The sequence below is a fragment of the Leptidea sinapis genome, chromosome 23 (genome assembly GCF_905404315.1).
Source record: "Leptidea sinapis chromosome 23, ilLepSina1.1, whole genome shotgun sequence".
Taxonomy (NCBI): Eukaryota; Metazoa; Arthropoda; class Insecta; order Lepidoptera; family Pieridae; genus Leptidea; species Leptidea sinapis.
Genome location: NC_066287.1, coordinates 7,823,358 through 7,840,700, shown reverse-complemented (window position 1 = coordinate 7,840,700; position 17,343 = coordinate 7,823,358). Strand labels below are relative to the sequence as shown.

Sequence of the window (17,343 nt, the reverse complement as noted above, 5' to 3'; positions counted from 1 at the left end):
TTATCTTGAGAAATTTGGTTATTGTTGTATAGGCCAACTAATTGATCTAATTTATGCAGCAAAGGGTGATCCCGGAATTCCGCTAATTTAAAAAACAGTTTATTAGCGAGGAACTGTCGACGAAGCGAGAGGGGAGGTTCTACACACTCGACCTGCATAGCATTAATAGGACTAGATTTCATAGCTCCTAATATAATGCGCAAACATTTTGCCTGTAATTTGTCTAACTTATCTAAACCTGCCTTATTGCCTGGAATCAAAAGTAACGTGCCATAATCCATGTGGCTACGAATTATGGCATTGTAAAGCAATCTTTGGGTGAAGGGGTAAGCCCCCCACCAAACGCCAGATAATGAGCGAAGGATATTAATATTTTTTTCACACTTTTGGGAGATGTAGTTAAAGTGCTTTACACCTGTCAATTTTTGATCCAACCATACACCCAATTTTGGAATTAATAAAAACACTTCAAAGGAGAATACTTCCACTATGAAAAAGCGACGCATGAAAATTTCCAATTTGAAATTAATTAATTAAGAAAACTTGAAGACGGCGGATGCATGGAACGTGCGAGCCAAATTCTACAAAAAGGAGTGGAAATTAAAAAAAAAAGTCATGTGCTAAAGTTTTGACATTTGACAACGGAGGACAAACCCAGAAGTAAACTTTGTTATATACTTTGTTTTGTTTACTATTTTTTACATATTTTAATAAAAAAGAATAACTTTATTCTATTTACTAAATTATACAATTAAAATATCTTTTGTAGGAAAACAAATATTAGTCAATTTACCCTTACATCAATTATTACTATAATAAAGATGTGCAACAAACAGAACAAAATCTAAATACTAAATTTATCAGTAATTTCCTTATAGTAGAAACTACTTATTTTATATTTTAGATTATGTACATACTAACGAAATAACGGACAAAGCACGAGGTAGTAGAAACTAGATACATAAAATAAAATCAGGTACAATCTACTTGTTATTTCCACTATGAGTATTCATCACAATGAACTTTGCGTAAATTCTGAAATTTATCAAAAGCCATTTCCTCACTTTGGACGACCCAGAATTATAGGTTACATAGACATAGAAAATCTTAAATATGCACAAAATATTCGTAACTGTGAGGTGTCCTTTGATTTGAACGAACAAATCAATAACGTTATAAGAAAACCGGCAGACTTGGATGTAAAGTTGACAGAACTTTTGAAGTTCTTGTTAGACCATCAACATAGATTAAAACTACAAGCTTCCAACAAAATTGAATCTGCAACAATATTTTGTTACCGCGGCTTGATGACATGTGTGGCCTGTACACCATATGAGAATCGCGACCCATGGAAAATTGTGGCAATTTTGTTCAAGGGAAATATATATTTATGTGCCCGAGATACTGAAGAGAAGAAAATGCAAAAGAAAAATATGACAGTGAGAGATCTGATGTTTTCGTCTTGGGGCTACAAATTTGAACAATATGTAGTATCTGGTAATATCATGTATCAAATACCTATAACATACAGGGGTGTGCATTGGTTTTCAGCAAGGTAGGCACTGTATATCAAATTTTTTTTATTTTTATGGATTAGCAGGACAAACAAGCGTACGGGTCACCTGGTGTTAAGTGATCGCCACCGCCCATATTCTCTTGCAACACCAGAGTTGCCAGCCTTTAAGGAAGGTGTACAAGCTTTTTTTGAAGGACCCATGTCATATCGTCCCGGAAACACCGCACAAGGAAGCTCATTCCACAGCTTTGTCGTACGTGGAAGTAGTTGCGCTTTACTCCTATAATACAACATAAGTTGTATGAAACACTGCTTGCTTTGTATATGCAATCTGTAGGCTGCCTACTAGGTAAGAAATTGACTTTGACACTAGTGCTATATTCATTTAGGTTTATAGTGAGGTATGCACTGCCTAATTGCCTATATAATATGACACTGCACTGACAATGCACACCCCTGATAACAGATTATATAGAGGATAATGATGCACGGTTCTTGTGTGGTTCAGCACTGCCTACCTAAAATTGTAAAATATTAGATTAAAAAGGCTATGGTATGATGTAAAAGATGGGCTGAGAGTTTCTTATCAGTTCTTCTCCCCATGACCTTTGTCTTTTATTAGTTCATAAATTAGGTCTTTCCTCTTTATAAACTAATGTTATGTTTTGCCATTGTGACTCCCTATGTAAATAAATATATTCCTATCTATGAAATTATTGTATTACTTACTATGCTATAGTGTTTTAACATAAGTCATTTCAGGTTCAGAACTTTGCTTGGAAATGATTTTTGATGTCAATCAGACCTTGCTTTGGAAGCTGATGGTTCTCTGTCAGAGAAGTAATGTGTACCATTTCTTCTCTGATTCTCAGACACACTCTTAAGTATTTGACATGAATAATTGTTAAAGATAATGATAATTAGTCATAGCCTCGTTTATTTTACAGATAATCTACAGTTGCATAATATAAATTACAGCAGAGCCCTTTGGTAATAAGTCTTAAGTACTTACTATCACTTCATATACAAAATCTACCAATGTTTTAATACTGCCACATGCATATATAATACAAAATTTCAGTTTTAGTTCAAAAGATAAAAATCACCAATACCTATTTGGCACTAATGTGAATGTTTGTTGGAGTGGTATTATTATCTGATGATCTTATATACCTTTTTATTTTTCTTAAATTTTTCACACATTACAACAATTTAAATGTGAACTCACTAACACTCACATTAGTCAACGAAAATACTATATTACAACATCCAAATATTTCACTCTCCGTGTTCAGTTTTTTCCTTGCTTGCTGTTTCGTCCACTTGTGATAATATGTGTAATACAAACATGACATTTCAGATAGTCCACAAACAGATCCTACACCAGAGATGCCTGTCAATGAAATGGAAGAGTTCTCCTTAGTGCTAAAAACAAACATTAATAGACACAACATCGTTTTTGGGGCCGAGATGGATGGTATCAGGTGTGACAAAGAATGTGTGCAGGAAAAGCCCGATCTAGTATTAGGACCAGAAGCTTTAATACAATATTTATCAAGCAAAGAATTTATAGAAATCAAGACCAGCAGACATATTGAAACCTCAAACCAAGATAGAAATTTTAGGTATTTAATTTTTTTTACTAGTTGTAACAATAGGTATTATTTAATTAATTACTATTCTGTATATAAATTTGTCACGGATATATAATTCTTGGCAAAGTCTGTAGTATAGTAGAATTGATGTACAATGAACAACGAAACTCACAATCAGGGGTGTGCATTGGTTTTCTAGAAGGTAGGCACTGTAGATATATATGTACAGACAGTATGTTATGGTCTAAATATTAAAGTTGTTTGTGTATCGCATAGAGTTTCCGGTCCGTTTGGTCATTTATTTTTATATTTCATTGAATACAATACTGTTGTATTGAATTAGTAGAAGTTTGGTTAAAGAATAATGGAACCAAATTGTACTAAAAAAATTTTTAACACTAGTGCTATATTTATATAGGTCCTTAACGGGCACTTAGGCACTGCCTAATTGCCTATATGGTATGCACGCCCCTGCTATCTAATCACACTATAAATTGTCTGAAGTATAACTCTGCCATGTGTCCATGAGGTAGAGTTTTCGTTCAGTTGTGTTTCGATCACGCTTTGAATAATGCCACACAATGGAAATCTTGCATATTTACGATCTCACTATGCTGAAGCATGTATGCATCCTTTTTGTAATATAAAAAAAGGTATATAATTCGACACCTAGCCTTATAAACTCTAGGTTGGAGTCATTTCAAATTCAAATATTTTTATTCAAAATAGAATTTAAAATCACTTATTGAACGTCAAAAACTACCACCCATTCAAAAGAGACTGATTCTTCTCAGGTCTGAGCCTGAGAAGAATGGGCGCAAGAAACTCAGCGGGCTTTTTTTTTAATATAAAATATGGATAACAATGTAATATCGTACATTAAACATTTATAATTTTAGAGCCTGATGGTGTTCGCTTTATTCCCAGTCCGTGGTGTCATTAAGAAAATCGTTTATGCTATAATAACCTTTCCCACACAAACGTTTTTTAAACAATTCTTTTAAATTTCGTAACACATTTGTTTTGTACATTTTCTGGGAATAATTTCTATTCTGAATAGGTGGTACAACCCTAGTTATGTCCATATATAACTTTGAATTATTTGATTGTAAAATCCAATAAGGAAGAAATTTTTCCAATTGTATTTTTTGGATTTGCATTTCAGGAGATTTAAGGCGAAGAAATGGTGGTGTCAATCATTTCTAGTCGGAATCGACACAATCCTTTGTGGATTTAGAAATGACGATGGTATTGTTGAGAGGTTGAAAACTTATAGGGTTGCAGATTTACCCAAAATGAGTAAAGTAAGTATTTTTTTAATTTAGAACTACTTTACGCACACTTGGCTTGACTTGGGAGTAAGGTTACACTTTATCCTGTAGATGAAGCCACAACCTGAGATTGAACAGAGCATACAAGATTTTATCAATGATACGTCACTCGAACGGTTGACTCAGTTGGAAAGAGCGCTCGCACGAAACGCGAGTACCTACGCGAGAGAGGTCGCGGGTTCGAGTCAAGGAATTTTGTTTTCAGTTTTATTTGTGTTTAATTAATAATTGATTTTCTTCAGTCGTGTGGTCTAAAGCACACTCTTTTTTATATTAATATTATTCTTACCTATGCAAAGCACCCGGTCTTAAATAACAGCCTTATTTTTTTGGCTACCTATCTGAGCGCTAACAGGGCTAATAATGATTCTCGTATTTAAATACTTATTTCTCAATTTAAATTAATATAAATTTAACATTTAAATTTTATTTTATTAGTTGTTTGATATACCATCACATTATGGGTTTTTATGGAACTTGAGGGGGTTCTGCATTATACTGGATAGGACTTATCATTTACCATCAGATGAGCATCTTGTTCGCCTCGTCACATTTTCTCGTAAAAAACAATCATTATATTATACCTGGACCAATTTGGGGAAAAACCATAGACCAAGTATAGTAACTAGACATCGGTTTGGCGTGCCCAACATGAAACAGATAATATCCTATATATATATATATAGGTACATAATATAACAAAAGTTTACAAAAGTTTACATCGTAAAACACAACATCGCACCATAATTCTTTCGATACTACTTAAAATTGTCACTGATGTTGAATAAATAGTGGATATTTCACACGTTTCACAATAATAATAGCTATTTTTATAGACGCAAATAAAATATCTGTGCAGCGTTGTCAAGTTTGTTTAGCACACCGGGTGTGCTGACCTTGAAAAAACCGAATGGCGAACCAAAAAATCTACTCACTCTATCTAATTTCTTTACATAAGACTCGCATAAGTTTTTCTTTTTTCTCGTGTGAGTGAGACGGAAGCTATCAACTTGTCTAGTTTCTATACTTGGTCTATGGGTAAAACGGCTTGCTGCCCAGAATGTGTCGCGGACACAAGAACATTTACTGACAGAGAGTGTTGTTGTGTCGACGTCGACGGTCAGCGCTGACCGTCGGTCGTGCACTAAATGCAGCCTAGTTCAATTCAGGTGCCAAAACTCAATCAATTATTTATTTCAGAAATTTTGGGACCCCAATGTGTGCTTCAATTTCCTGGATACATTCTTTACATACGTAAAAAGATGTTTATATAAGGAAATAAAACTTAAATTCGGAGAGATGGGGCTAAATAATTTACATTCGGTGCCACTAACGGGTTTGCTGTTTGAGTGGAAGCCAGGCTGTAATGTTAGAGTTAACCGTAACTATAGACACGAGGATGATCAAATAATACCTGACGTATTTATAAATAATTATGGAAAATATGACAATTGCTGGGATGATATTTGAACAGTTACTGTCGTAGTCATAGCTCTGATCAGGGCCGGATTTAAACTAAATGCCGCCCCTGGGCACGGAAAAAAAGTCCGCCCCAATACTGGAATTTTACTTAAACTTATAGTTTATATATTTTATTTTTTAAAACTAAAATACTTAACTAATTTATTGCAGAAACTTTATTATGTGTTATATATTCTAAAAACATAAATTTTTAAATTAATTTTTACTAAACGTACCAAAATTATAATTTACAAATAATGGATAAATTGAATTTCTCGAATTATCAATTAATCCAAAAATTATTAATAGACAGAATTACGCCCTGGGCACTTGCCCCAACTGCCCCTAGTGTAAATCCACTACTGGCTCTGATTATGTAATTTAGCTCTAACTCTCTTAATAATTTAAAATAGCAATTAACCTATCTCAATGTACACACTCACAGGCACAATTAACCGCCCACCTTGTTTTTCATTCAACTTGCAGAAATTGTCAAACTTAGATCACATTTAATGATAGGTTAAAAAATATTCTTAAGGAAAAAGAAACAATAAAAATATTGAAAAAAAAAAACTCTTTTATTAAAGTATGCTAACAAAAAAAAACGATATTTTTAAACCTTCAATGAAAATTAGAAAAAAATATTTTCATAAATAGTGGTTCAATTAAAAGAAAATATAAAAATTTATAATGAGCGTTGCCGCATCTGGACCTTATGACTTCTTGAAGCCGGTTTGCCAACCCATCCATGATATGTTGAATGCCCATTTGGGGGGTATTGTGCCACTCCTCTACCGCAACTGTTTTGAGCTCTCCTTAGGTCGTAGGGGCTGGTACTCTTGCTCGGACATGCCTTTTGGGGTTGTCCCAAATGTGCTAAATTGGGTTAAGATCGAGATTGCGTGCCGGCCATGGTAAAACTTGAATCCCAACCTTTTTTCCATTCATTTAGGTACTCATTGGCGGATGTTGCGGTATGGCATCGTGCAACGTGCATTATCATGCATTAATTTGAAAAGGTATGAAATGGTCTTCAAGGACATCTGCCACGTAGATTTGAGCGTTTACATAGCCTCTATTAAACATAAGATTAGTACGAGCCTCGTAAGAGATACCACCCCAAACCAGTATGGAACCTCCTAGGTTACTGTTTCCGTTATAGCGCATGGAGCAAACCTTTCATTTTGACGCTTGTAGACACGTTGACGTCCATCTGGACCTCTTCAGGCTAAGAATACTCTTGCAGCACTCTCTGCAGCAGAATGCTCTCATCTGAGAAGAGTACGTCCGTTAATACCTCCATAGTACAGTCAGCATATTCTCGCGCATAACCTAGTCTAGCTCTATGATGTTCTGCGAGCAGCTGTGGAGCGCGCGCTGGACGAAAAGCCCTCAGATTTTCTTCTGCCAGTCTTTTTCAAATGGTACGTTCGCTTACACTGATATTTCTCAACTCAAAAAGAGCTTCACGAGCTAAAATAGCGGTCGAAAAACGATTTCTCAACACCTTGCTGACAACGAAACGGTCATCTCGTGTTGAAGTGCATCGATATCGACCTTGATCTGGCATGCGGGTGTATAGGCCCTTCTCCCGAAATCGTCTGATGGCATCTCGTACCGTAGTTCGAGGTGTACCGAGAGTACGAGCGATGAAACGTTGGCTGTACCCAGCGTCAGCCAATGCCACTGCCCTGGCTACACCAGTTGCTTCGAATGGCATTTTTTTCAGTGAAACAATGTCCGTTCAAACAATGAGCAAACACTACAACATCAAATTAAATAATATTCGCACACTAAGGCAGAACAGAAAAGGAAATGTTAACACAGTAAGACAACTGCAATAATGTCAAACAACAACTAAATTCCAAGCAGCCTTCGGTAACACAAATTTAGGAAACAAACGTATACTCTACGTGTTTAACTAATTGCTAGAGTACCCGCTTGATAAAAAACCAAACAGTTGATAAGACATAGTTTACGTTAACTAACAGGGTGACGACGAATCATATAAGTGGGCGGTTAATTGTGCCTGTGAGTGTATTTAGCACATATTTTTATTTGTTTTTGATATTGACATGTTTAGACGTGTGATGATTGTGGTTGCATTCAGAGACGCCCAAGTTTTATAGTGTTGGGTACTAACAAGTATATAATGTATCGCTGAGAAAGTTTTGTGTTTGTGTTATATTTATGTGTTTTGGTCGATGTAAAAAGCTTCAGTCCATATAAAAAGTGAAGATTAAGACTCAATTTTATATTATGGTAAGCAACCCTACCCTACATGTAAGTGCGAGCGAGAACGAGGCATTGGTAATACCACTCTTACCAAGCTTTTGTGGTTTAAGGTAGAGCATTAAGGATTATAGTGACTATAATATTATGTCAATTTTACGTAGTATATTGTAAAACAATGTAAATATAGAGATAATTTAGAATTTTTTTTTTTACTGAAAGTTGAGTATGTACAGTAACGCTAATTTGGCTTCATTTATATTGCTAAGGGTATACAATATAAGTTTATATAAGACTAGTTGACCCGACAGACGTTGTTCTTTATATAATAAATAAAATAATGTTTTTTATTAATTTGTCAATAATATATCATAACATCAAGAATTATTTCGTTAAATATGCTCCCTGTTGTTATAATGAAATTGTTTCACAGCAGAACTGTCAAACCGTGCGTCAATAAATTCTCTCATAGAAAATATGTCCATACAAAACAAATATCGGACGACGGGGGACACATCAAAGGAAAAACAAAATGATTTTATTTAATTCCGAACACTTTCATATTTATTCACCTTTTAAACCTTCCCTGGACTTCCACAAATAATTCAAGACCAAAATTAGCCAAATCGGTCCAGCCGTTCTCTCGTTTTAGCGAGACTAACGGACAGCAATTCATTTTTATATATATATAGATTTGAATATAAAGCACCGGCATCAGACAGACCATATAATTATTGAGTAAAGCATTTTGAGGGTAGATTGTGACATTCTATAAGTATATTTCAAATCTTATTTTAAATAAATGTTGGTATTTTAGTTGAGGTTAAAGTGTTTGTTTTATCAGGTAAATGAAATACACCGAACATGTTATATTAACATACCATTTATTATCACTGCAAATGGTGTGTTTTTCAACAGCCATAAGACTAATCAACAACATGGATATTTCAAATCTTATAAAATAAACATTTATACTTACACCTACCGTAAATTAATAAAAATATCTAATAATAAAAACAATTACAATTAATTAAAACGTAATAAAAAAATTAAAACCATGTCATGTGTTTACATTTTAAATTAGCGATACAACTATGTATGTGTATGTATGTACAAATGTATTATCTCAGTAACATGTTTTTCATTATTGATTTTGATAAACAAGAATATTTTAATGTATTCAATGCATTGTATAATAATTGTTCCTAAGGTACCGACGCAATAAAAATGACATTTCATGTCTGTATAGACCATGTCTAAATAGTAAATACTAAAAACTAACTCACACATACCATTTATTTAAATGAAAATCATTAAATTTAGTTCATTGCAGTCATTAGTAGTCTAGTAAAGGGGTCGTTTGATGGTCTTGCGCTTTTAACTTAATGGTTTAGGAAGACTCATATACTAAAGTCTTTGCAGACAGACAGATACATTTTGACTTGTATATTAGTAATTGTGAAAGGAGCAAATTTTGATGAAATAACAATTCATACATCTATACCTCAGTTCCAAAGAGTAACAACAGAAAAGAGTTCCTAAAGAGCAAAAAAATTGCGTGCATGAACCTCTAAACTGCATATGAAGTCCTGGTACATGTTGCTGGGATGACAAATGATTTCAACCGCTATGAAAGACATTACTATCACCGCTACCATATTTATGTTCTCCTAGAGTTTATGTAGTAATAAAGTGGTGCGCATGATCAGAATATATAAAGGTATAATCGCGTCATACATAAGACAATCTCTACTTCAACTATGATCGCCTGGTACCAAAATACTGTATGATTCCTATCTCATTTTCTCACACGTTAAACCTTATGAATTTATGTGACTGGCTCTTTTTCGTTTCATCGGCGTTCAAATCACAGCGATGTTAAAGTAATTTACACTTTTTCAAAACGAGTTGATACTGTATGAAACGAACTTATGAAGATATATTGGAAGTACAAAATTAAACAGCATTCACTTATCGACTTGTTTCTCGATTAATGGAACAATTTCTTATACTCATCTAGACCTTTTACACTTTGGAACTGAGGTATCGATATAATTCCTGAATTGAGGGTTCTTACTTAACACACAACAATCTCATTATTCGTTCAACTTCCAAACTGAGAGCAAAATGTTGTTGGGATTGAACTACAAATTTTTCTTTGAAGGCAGATTTCAAATCATTAGACCGAATATGATAATTGAAGCACTTATATGATAATATGGTAGTATGATGATTTATGTCTTAGAGAATTTATACGTCTTAGATAGTCAATTGCTGGTAGACAACCCATAAAAACAGGCCAGGTTTCTTACTTTAGAGTGAGTGACAAGCTACGTCTTACACTCGCAATATGTATGTCACTTTTTGTTAGTGTGCGTGCATTGCTCAAAATATAGGATAACTGTAAATCTCAATTTTTTTCGACGTTTTCACAGCTGTCATACTATCACACTGTCATCTAGACGTATAAATGATCTTAGATTGATGAATATAACACTGCATAGACTTTTATATATATTTTCATTACCAAGCAAAGCCCTTCAACTTATTTTGAAAAAAAAAAAAAAACAATAAATGGTATATGTGAGCATAATTCAACAGTAACAATTTGGCATAAAATATCTAGTCAAAAAATTATAAAGAATAGGCAATATATAAATAAGTGGAACTTCATTTAAAATTTTTCAAAACAAAGAAATTAAATCACAATATATAAATATATAGTAAATAATATAGACTTATTTTAAAGGAATTAGTGCAAAAATTTAATTCTTACACAAATTAACTATCAAGTTTAGAGTCTAAACAGATAACATCGATTTTCACACATAGTTAACATAATATTTGGTTAATACCAAAGTAATTTATTAGTATATATAACAGTAGGGTTTTATTAAATATGTATAGATTATTGAATTAAATGTTTTAATGAAAGCAATGTCTAACTTTGTTATCTTAATTCCTGATTTTCCGAAAACTTAGGACGTCTTGTACTGTGCTCTTGGATTTTCACAGATTACATAATGCTACAAGTGCGAGAAAGAAAAACAATATTGTCCAACTCAATTTTAAATTAATGTTTGTGTATACATTATCTTACTATCCCTCAAAACATTGCTTTATAGGACAGTAAAAATTTGTAAAAGAGGGTCCCAGATAAAATTCGTTATCCTGTATTATTTAGATTTTGGTCCACAGTATTGTTGCGGCCGCTGATTTGTATGCTCTCTGTAAAATTGTTGTATTTTTGTAGTAGAACAAAAATATCGAGACAATAATTTATTCTTTTTCATGAGAAATGTTTTCATAAGATAGTGATTCACTGATTCCGGTCACCTTGTGGTAAAATTGTTATTTAATGGTTGTTCTATTAAAATTCATACTAATAATGAATTTATTCTATAAAATAATTGACTTCTTTGGTTTGGCTCGTGGCTATATTCTAATAGATTATTATTCTGACTGTCATTATAAAAAAAAGTTAAAAACAGATTGTCCAATAATATGCTATCATACAGCTGGTGTGAGCCTTATTTAATTCAAATTTATTATGTTATGCTCAAGAAAATCTTAGTGCTGAAGGTTTATGCAATATTCTAATACTTAATGTGTATTTTGTTGTGCCTAACATTTTAGAAAAGTACTTTCCAGAATTTAAATGAAGCCTGCCATAGTCTTGACAACCATAGATAAAAACCTTTTATCATTGTTTGGATACAAAGATAGACAACCTCAAAAAATCGGCAATCACAGGAAGTAATCTTTTGTAGGCTGACTCGTCAGGCTTCGTCAACTATTATAAGTCATGTGAGGAACGGATGACTTATTTGTGGTAAGCTCGTAAGGTATATGAAAACCCTACAGTTATGTATGTGTGTTACACGTATAAAATATATTATTAACATTAATTAAGCAAAATATTTACAAAATGTGTTGAGCTACTGTGAGGCTCAGCATATGCTGAGATGCATTCCTACGCAGTTAGGGTTACCATTTAGTGATTTGAAAAGTCCGGACCAAAAACCTGACATCTTGATTAAAGTCTGGATTTTTGAAAGCTGATCTCGTACAGATATCGTTTTCGAAAAGAAAAAATATATATATATATATATACATATATACATATATTAGTTAATAAAAAGTTTTATTACTATATTCCATCTAAATATAAATAAAATCCGGACTAGAGTCTAAAAGTCCGGATATGTCCGAATTAATTCGGACGGATGGTAACCCTACACGTAGTGCAGACCAAATCTTCTAATGTATGAACAACTTTTTAAGTTTTCGACGTTTGCGACGCAATTGTAGTGCCAGCATGCAGATGCTTGACAAAAAAAAATTAATTTAGTGCGTCCAAAACTGTGTCGAATAACAAAAAATTGTTTTATAATTAGACAATGGCCTATAATCGTTGATACGCTTTGATTTTAAGCCCAAACGCCAAGTAAAGTCAGAATGCTTTCAGATACCATATTTGGAAAATAGATCTTTTACATCCAGTAGTGATTTTGTGAATTGTGATTGTGACCAATGAGCGTTCAGCATCCGGACACACTTCAGCTGGTTGACTTTATTATTTGCATTACGAATATAAATCACGGATTAGGACTCTAGAAAGTTAACATGTCGATGTTGATATGCAAATATGAGTTTATGAAAATATATTTCGACAACTACCCGCATCGTAGATACATGTCTGTGTCAACTGTCAAAAACAGGAGCTTTACGGAACTCTGCCCTCTTAGCTTACGCTGAGCCTCAAAATCGTTTAACAGCAGCTCAAACGTCAACATTATAAAAACCTATTACAGTATGTTATGTACATAATGTAGACAAACTGGTATACAATTGAAATTGTTATGAACGGTGATAAAGACATGCTTTCAAAATAGGTATTTACAAACATTGTAACAGTCTTCAGATTCTCTAACATTAGGTACATTCTGTATATCCCTGTCGAATAATTGTATTATTTATTAATAAACTACGCAGCTTTATTTAATAGGGAATATGCATATTTTTTTTATTCGATGCAAATATACATCGCTAGATAATTATGAAAAATAATGACACATGCATAAAGTAACGACGAGCACACTTTAAACGCTTGCGCGCGAACACTGACGTCACAGCTCATAACAGTAAACCAACGGAGATATTTGGTTGAGAATTGACATTATTGTCACCATTCTTTTAATGGAAATACACTCTGACCAGTGGCGTCATAAATAATGGATATTACCAGAGTTATTGTCTTGCTCAAAATAAAATTATCATCAAAAGTATCTAGGAATTATTCTAAAAAATAAAAAATAGTCTTTATTGCATCATATGCATATACCCTATTAACATTTTTATTGACTGTTAGACACAATTACTTTCAAACAAAATATGGATGATACATCTATAAAAATGAACTACATCGTGACTCTCGCGAATTAAATTAAAGTAAACCAAAAACGCAATGTTTCCAAATTTTGCAACAATTTTGTAGTGGCGAGATAAGAGAACCAATGTAAAATGGCTATTTATAGCCGGGGTTAAATTTTAATGGCCACATCAAATGTGGTTAGTAAATGTCAGAATAAATCTCCTATTCGTAATAAAATATATTAAATCTTTGTGCTAACTTACAATAAATTCATTTTAACAAACTATATCCTATCCTACATTTCGTATTGGAAAACCTCTGAGCGAGCTGGGCCCGCTATTTTGGTCAGATGGTTTACAAGAAGACCGAATGGGAAATGACGACATTTCTGCACTGGGTCTAACAATATATTGTTTGTGATAGTAAACCTATTATATTCTAGTCCACAAATTCAATGTTGTGGATTTTATCACACTTTGCATAAAACGTTTATAGAAAAGTTCGATGTCACCTCGGGCATTATAATAGGCACATAATGAATTTGAAATCGATTGATCAGGCTGAACCCGGCAGGAAAAAGATGCACATAAATAATTTCTATGCAGCTTATTCTTTTGTTACAGCAGAATTATTAATTACAAATAAACGCATTTATTGACTCGAACTTCAGGAGAATAACAAGTACTGAAAAATGATATTATAACCTTATTTAGGACCTTCATTGAAGGTATACAAACATTGTACTGAATCCAGATATCCAAATATTTGGTACCTAACTGTAGAAGAACTAAAGATACCTAATTAAGAATACTTACATCTTATAGATCTACGTATGGAGCGGTGTCTATTTTGTCTAGATCAGATAACAAGTCGGTTGCTGGGGTGAGGGGTTCTAGAATATCCTCGCGTAGAACATCGAGCGGCGAAGTTAGCCCTTGGTCATTATCGACCACAGTACGCAACTGAGCGGTACTGCAGAGTTCAACGGAGTTACCATTAATCAAGAAATCCCTGTTGCTATAACTAAACGCACTCCTCTCTTCCACGAGCTGCGGAGTGGATGGCACTGATTTGGATGATATCCCATTAGAAAGATTGACAAAAGCCTCCGCGCTAAACAACTCCCTTGAACGACGTGAATCTATTTGTAAATTTGGTCCAACACGTTTGTAAGGCAAAGGTGTACTGGGAACGGAGCGAGATGACGTGTAGTATTTATTCTTCTCCGACTCCAGGCCGGGAATGTCAAATTCTACACTGTTAGTTCTCTTTAGAAATTCATGGACATTTTCACTTGGACCAGAATTATTAGCAAATGTGTCTGGAAATTGGGTTCTATCTAATATATTTCCTGAAGTTGGGATGAACGTGCTCATCTGTTCCTCAGTTAAGATCTGTTGATCTGCTAATGTATCACAACCATTAGTCAAGGATTCACTAGTGTTTAACAAACTGGTTGATGTTGCTGTTGAGAGAACTTCATTGCTGCTATCAATTGCATCATAGATTTTATCTAAAGTTTCCGGATTAAGCCCAGCTTTCGATATATCACAATCAGCAAGAGAACCAAAGTCACAAAACTCGTTAGGCACTGGTGTTGGTGGTACCGATCCTACAGGCGTATTATTGTAACTTAGTAGACCGACATTATTGATCGCTTGTTTTAAGGGAACAGACTGTGATCTAAATGAATTATCATGTCCATGACGATAGTTTACTATTGGTTCTTGAAAAAATCGACTAACTTCACTAGATAAGGGATCCGCTGATAGCGGGTGAGGAGTTTCGCCATTCATATTTTCTCGAAATGAATTCGCAGTGAATAAACATATGTTGTTGACACCGTTTGGAACGACAGACATCTGGGATTGATATTTATAGTGGGACAAAATATTAGGAGACGGCGGCGCCGACATTGGCTGTGAGTATTTTATACTAGCGTTACACGACATGGATGTTTTAGAAATAAACTTTTGGTCAGTTGGTATTGCAAATTGTCTGTTGTTATTTGCGCAAGCTTCTCCTACACCCAAGGTGAGAGGATTGCGCCGTTTCCTATTACCATTGTGTTTTGGAATTGGTCTGGAACACAAACGTGATCTTGGTACGGGTGTGTTCCTAGGACTAACAAATGGACTTGCCGCAGTACTATGCGATACAGGGGATGTTTGTAGTGACCCAGTCATAATTGAAGGTTTATTCGTTTTAGACGGACTGTTCACTCTATGACCAAAACCCAATGGAGATTTCGAATTGAAATTTCCTGGTGAATGACATCCTTCTGAAATGGGAACAAAGTCATATTGCTGAGTTCTTGTCGTAGGGCTTTGCGGCTCATTGATGCAATTTCCATTATACAAGTTAGACCCAACAGAATTTAGCAAAGCATTTTGAGTAATATCGGTATTGTATACAGCTGAAATACCATTTTCATGTGGAGTCGAATTACAGTGTTTTTCGCCATTTACATTATTTTGATTTACTATATTCGATTCGTTGACGTTAATATCTTGATTAGGGACGGGCTTAAAAGCACCTTCGGATGAGTTTAATTGTTTATTCACTTCCTCGGGATTTTGAATTGAGACCTGAGTTTCCTGGTTACTGCTGACGTTTTGTGTGGTAGTACCACACTGGTTTTTTAAATTTTTAGCTAGCAGCTCCCTCAGTTGCGAGATTTTTTCACTTTTCCCCTGACTGTGTTCGTCGTGTGCATCCCGACTCCTTTCTAAAAAATTATCATTTTTATTTGCTGTCGCATTGACATTTGTGGGGGCGCCTCGATCGTCTTTAGGATGGAAGTATTGCAGCAACTCTTCTTCATGCTCCTGGCTATTGTTTTCGTTGAGATAATCATCCAGGTCGTGTTTGTCGATATTACATATACTGATGACTCTCTCTCGATTGAGAATCTCAGAATGTTTCTCCTCGCAAATCATTCCTGTCTTTATGTTAAATCCGTCAATATCACAGCATTGCTCTGGAGTCGCCGTTACTTCAGACCGATCGGCGGTGTCGGTATTCTTCGCTCGACTGCAACCTTTGAATGGTACGCGATCGCACTTAGGCGTCGGAGCCTTCACCGACTGTGTCGGACTCGCCGCCTCCTGTTCTCCCCGGGCCAGCGCCGCGGCGGTGCTTTTGGACCGGCTCGGTAAGTTTTTTGGATCCTCTAAAAAAGCAATCTCGGAACGTGTAGGACAGGATTCAACACCGCCGATACTAGAGGACGGGTCAGGCGCGATGACCGTCTGCCTCGGGGCGGCAGATTTGCCCCCGAGTATTTCGGCGGCGCGCATTTTTTTCGGTAAGTAGGTTTCTGTGTGGGACGAGCGGGGCGACCCGGCTCGCGTTTCGCTTTGGTATGTTTCCAATATTAATTTTTTCCCGGGGAGTGGGAATCGCGGCGTATGAGGGTCGGGGGGCCTCCTTCTTTGCCATTCGGTGCGTTCGGTGGAGAGGTCGAGAGAGGCGCCCGCGTCGCTGCTGAGGTTGATGGGTAGATTGTGCGTGGTGTCCGGAGGGAGAGTGAGGTCTCGGGGAGCGTAGGGTTGCTCGAACGCGTAAGGGTCGGGTCGGTATTCGTGCAAGGGGAGCGCGGGGTGAGGGGCAGGCGGCGGGTACGGGAAGGGCGCCCGCACATCGTACAGCGGCACGTACGGCGGCTGGTAAGAGTAGCCCTCGGTCCCCAACACCTCCTCGTGTTTAACAGACGAGTGCTGACTTACGTACGAGGTGGACGGCGGGGACTCCACCATCATTTGAGCTTTGTTTTTCTTCGGCCTGCCGGGTGTGCCCTGTGTTGAAAAAAGCATATAGTTATTTTGTGTAGGT

At 35.5% G+C, this 17,343-nt stretch overlaps 2 protein-coding genes across 2 annotated transcripts in view; one reads left to right on the top strand and one right to left on the bottom strand.

Annotated features, from left to right (window-relative positions):
- The first annotated feature begins 652 nt into the window (after window positions 1–652).
- LOC126971169 (decapping nuclease DXO homolog) lies at window positions 653–9,193 on the top strand. The gene is made up of 4 exons (XM_050817336.1): window positions 653–1,497; window positions 2,877–3,141; window positions 4,277–4,415; window positions 5,643–9,193. Exons 1-4 carry the CDS (start codon window positions 1,002–1,004, stop codon window positions 5,910–5,912), a joined length of 1,170 nt encoding a protein of 389 aa, XP_050673293.1. The 5' UTR covers window positions 653–1,001; the 3' UTR covers window positions 5,913–9,193.
- LOC126971150 (uncharacterized) overlaps window positions 9,001–17,343 on the bottom strand; it is a 35,053-nt gene continuing 26,710 nt past the window's right edge. Inside the window, exon 9 of the mRNA XM_050817299.1 lies at window positions 9,001–17,306. Within this exon, the coding sequence (XP_050673256.1) occupies window positions 14,328–17,306 (2,979 nt within the window). The 3' untranslated portion in view covers window positions 9,001–14,327. The remainder of the gene's footprint in view (window positions 17,307–17,343) is intronic.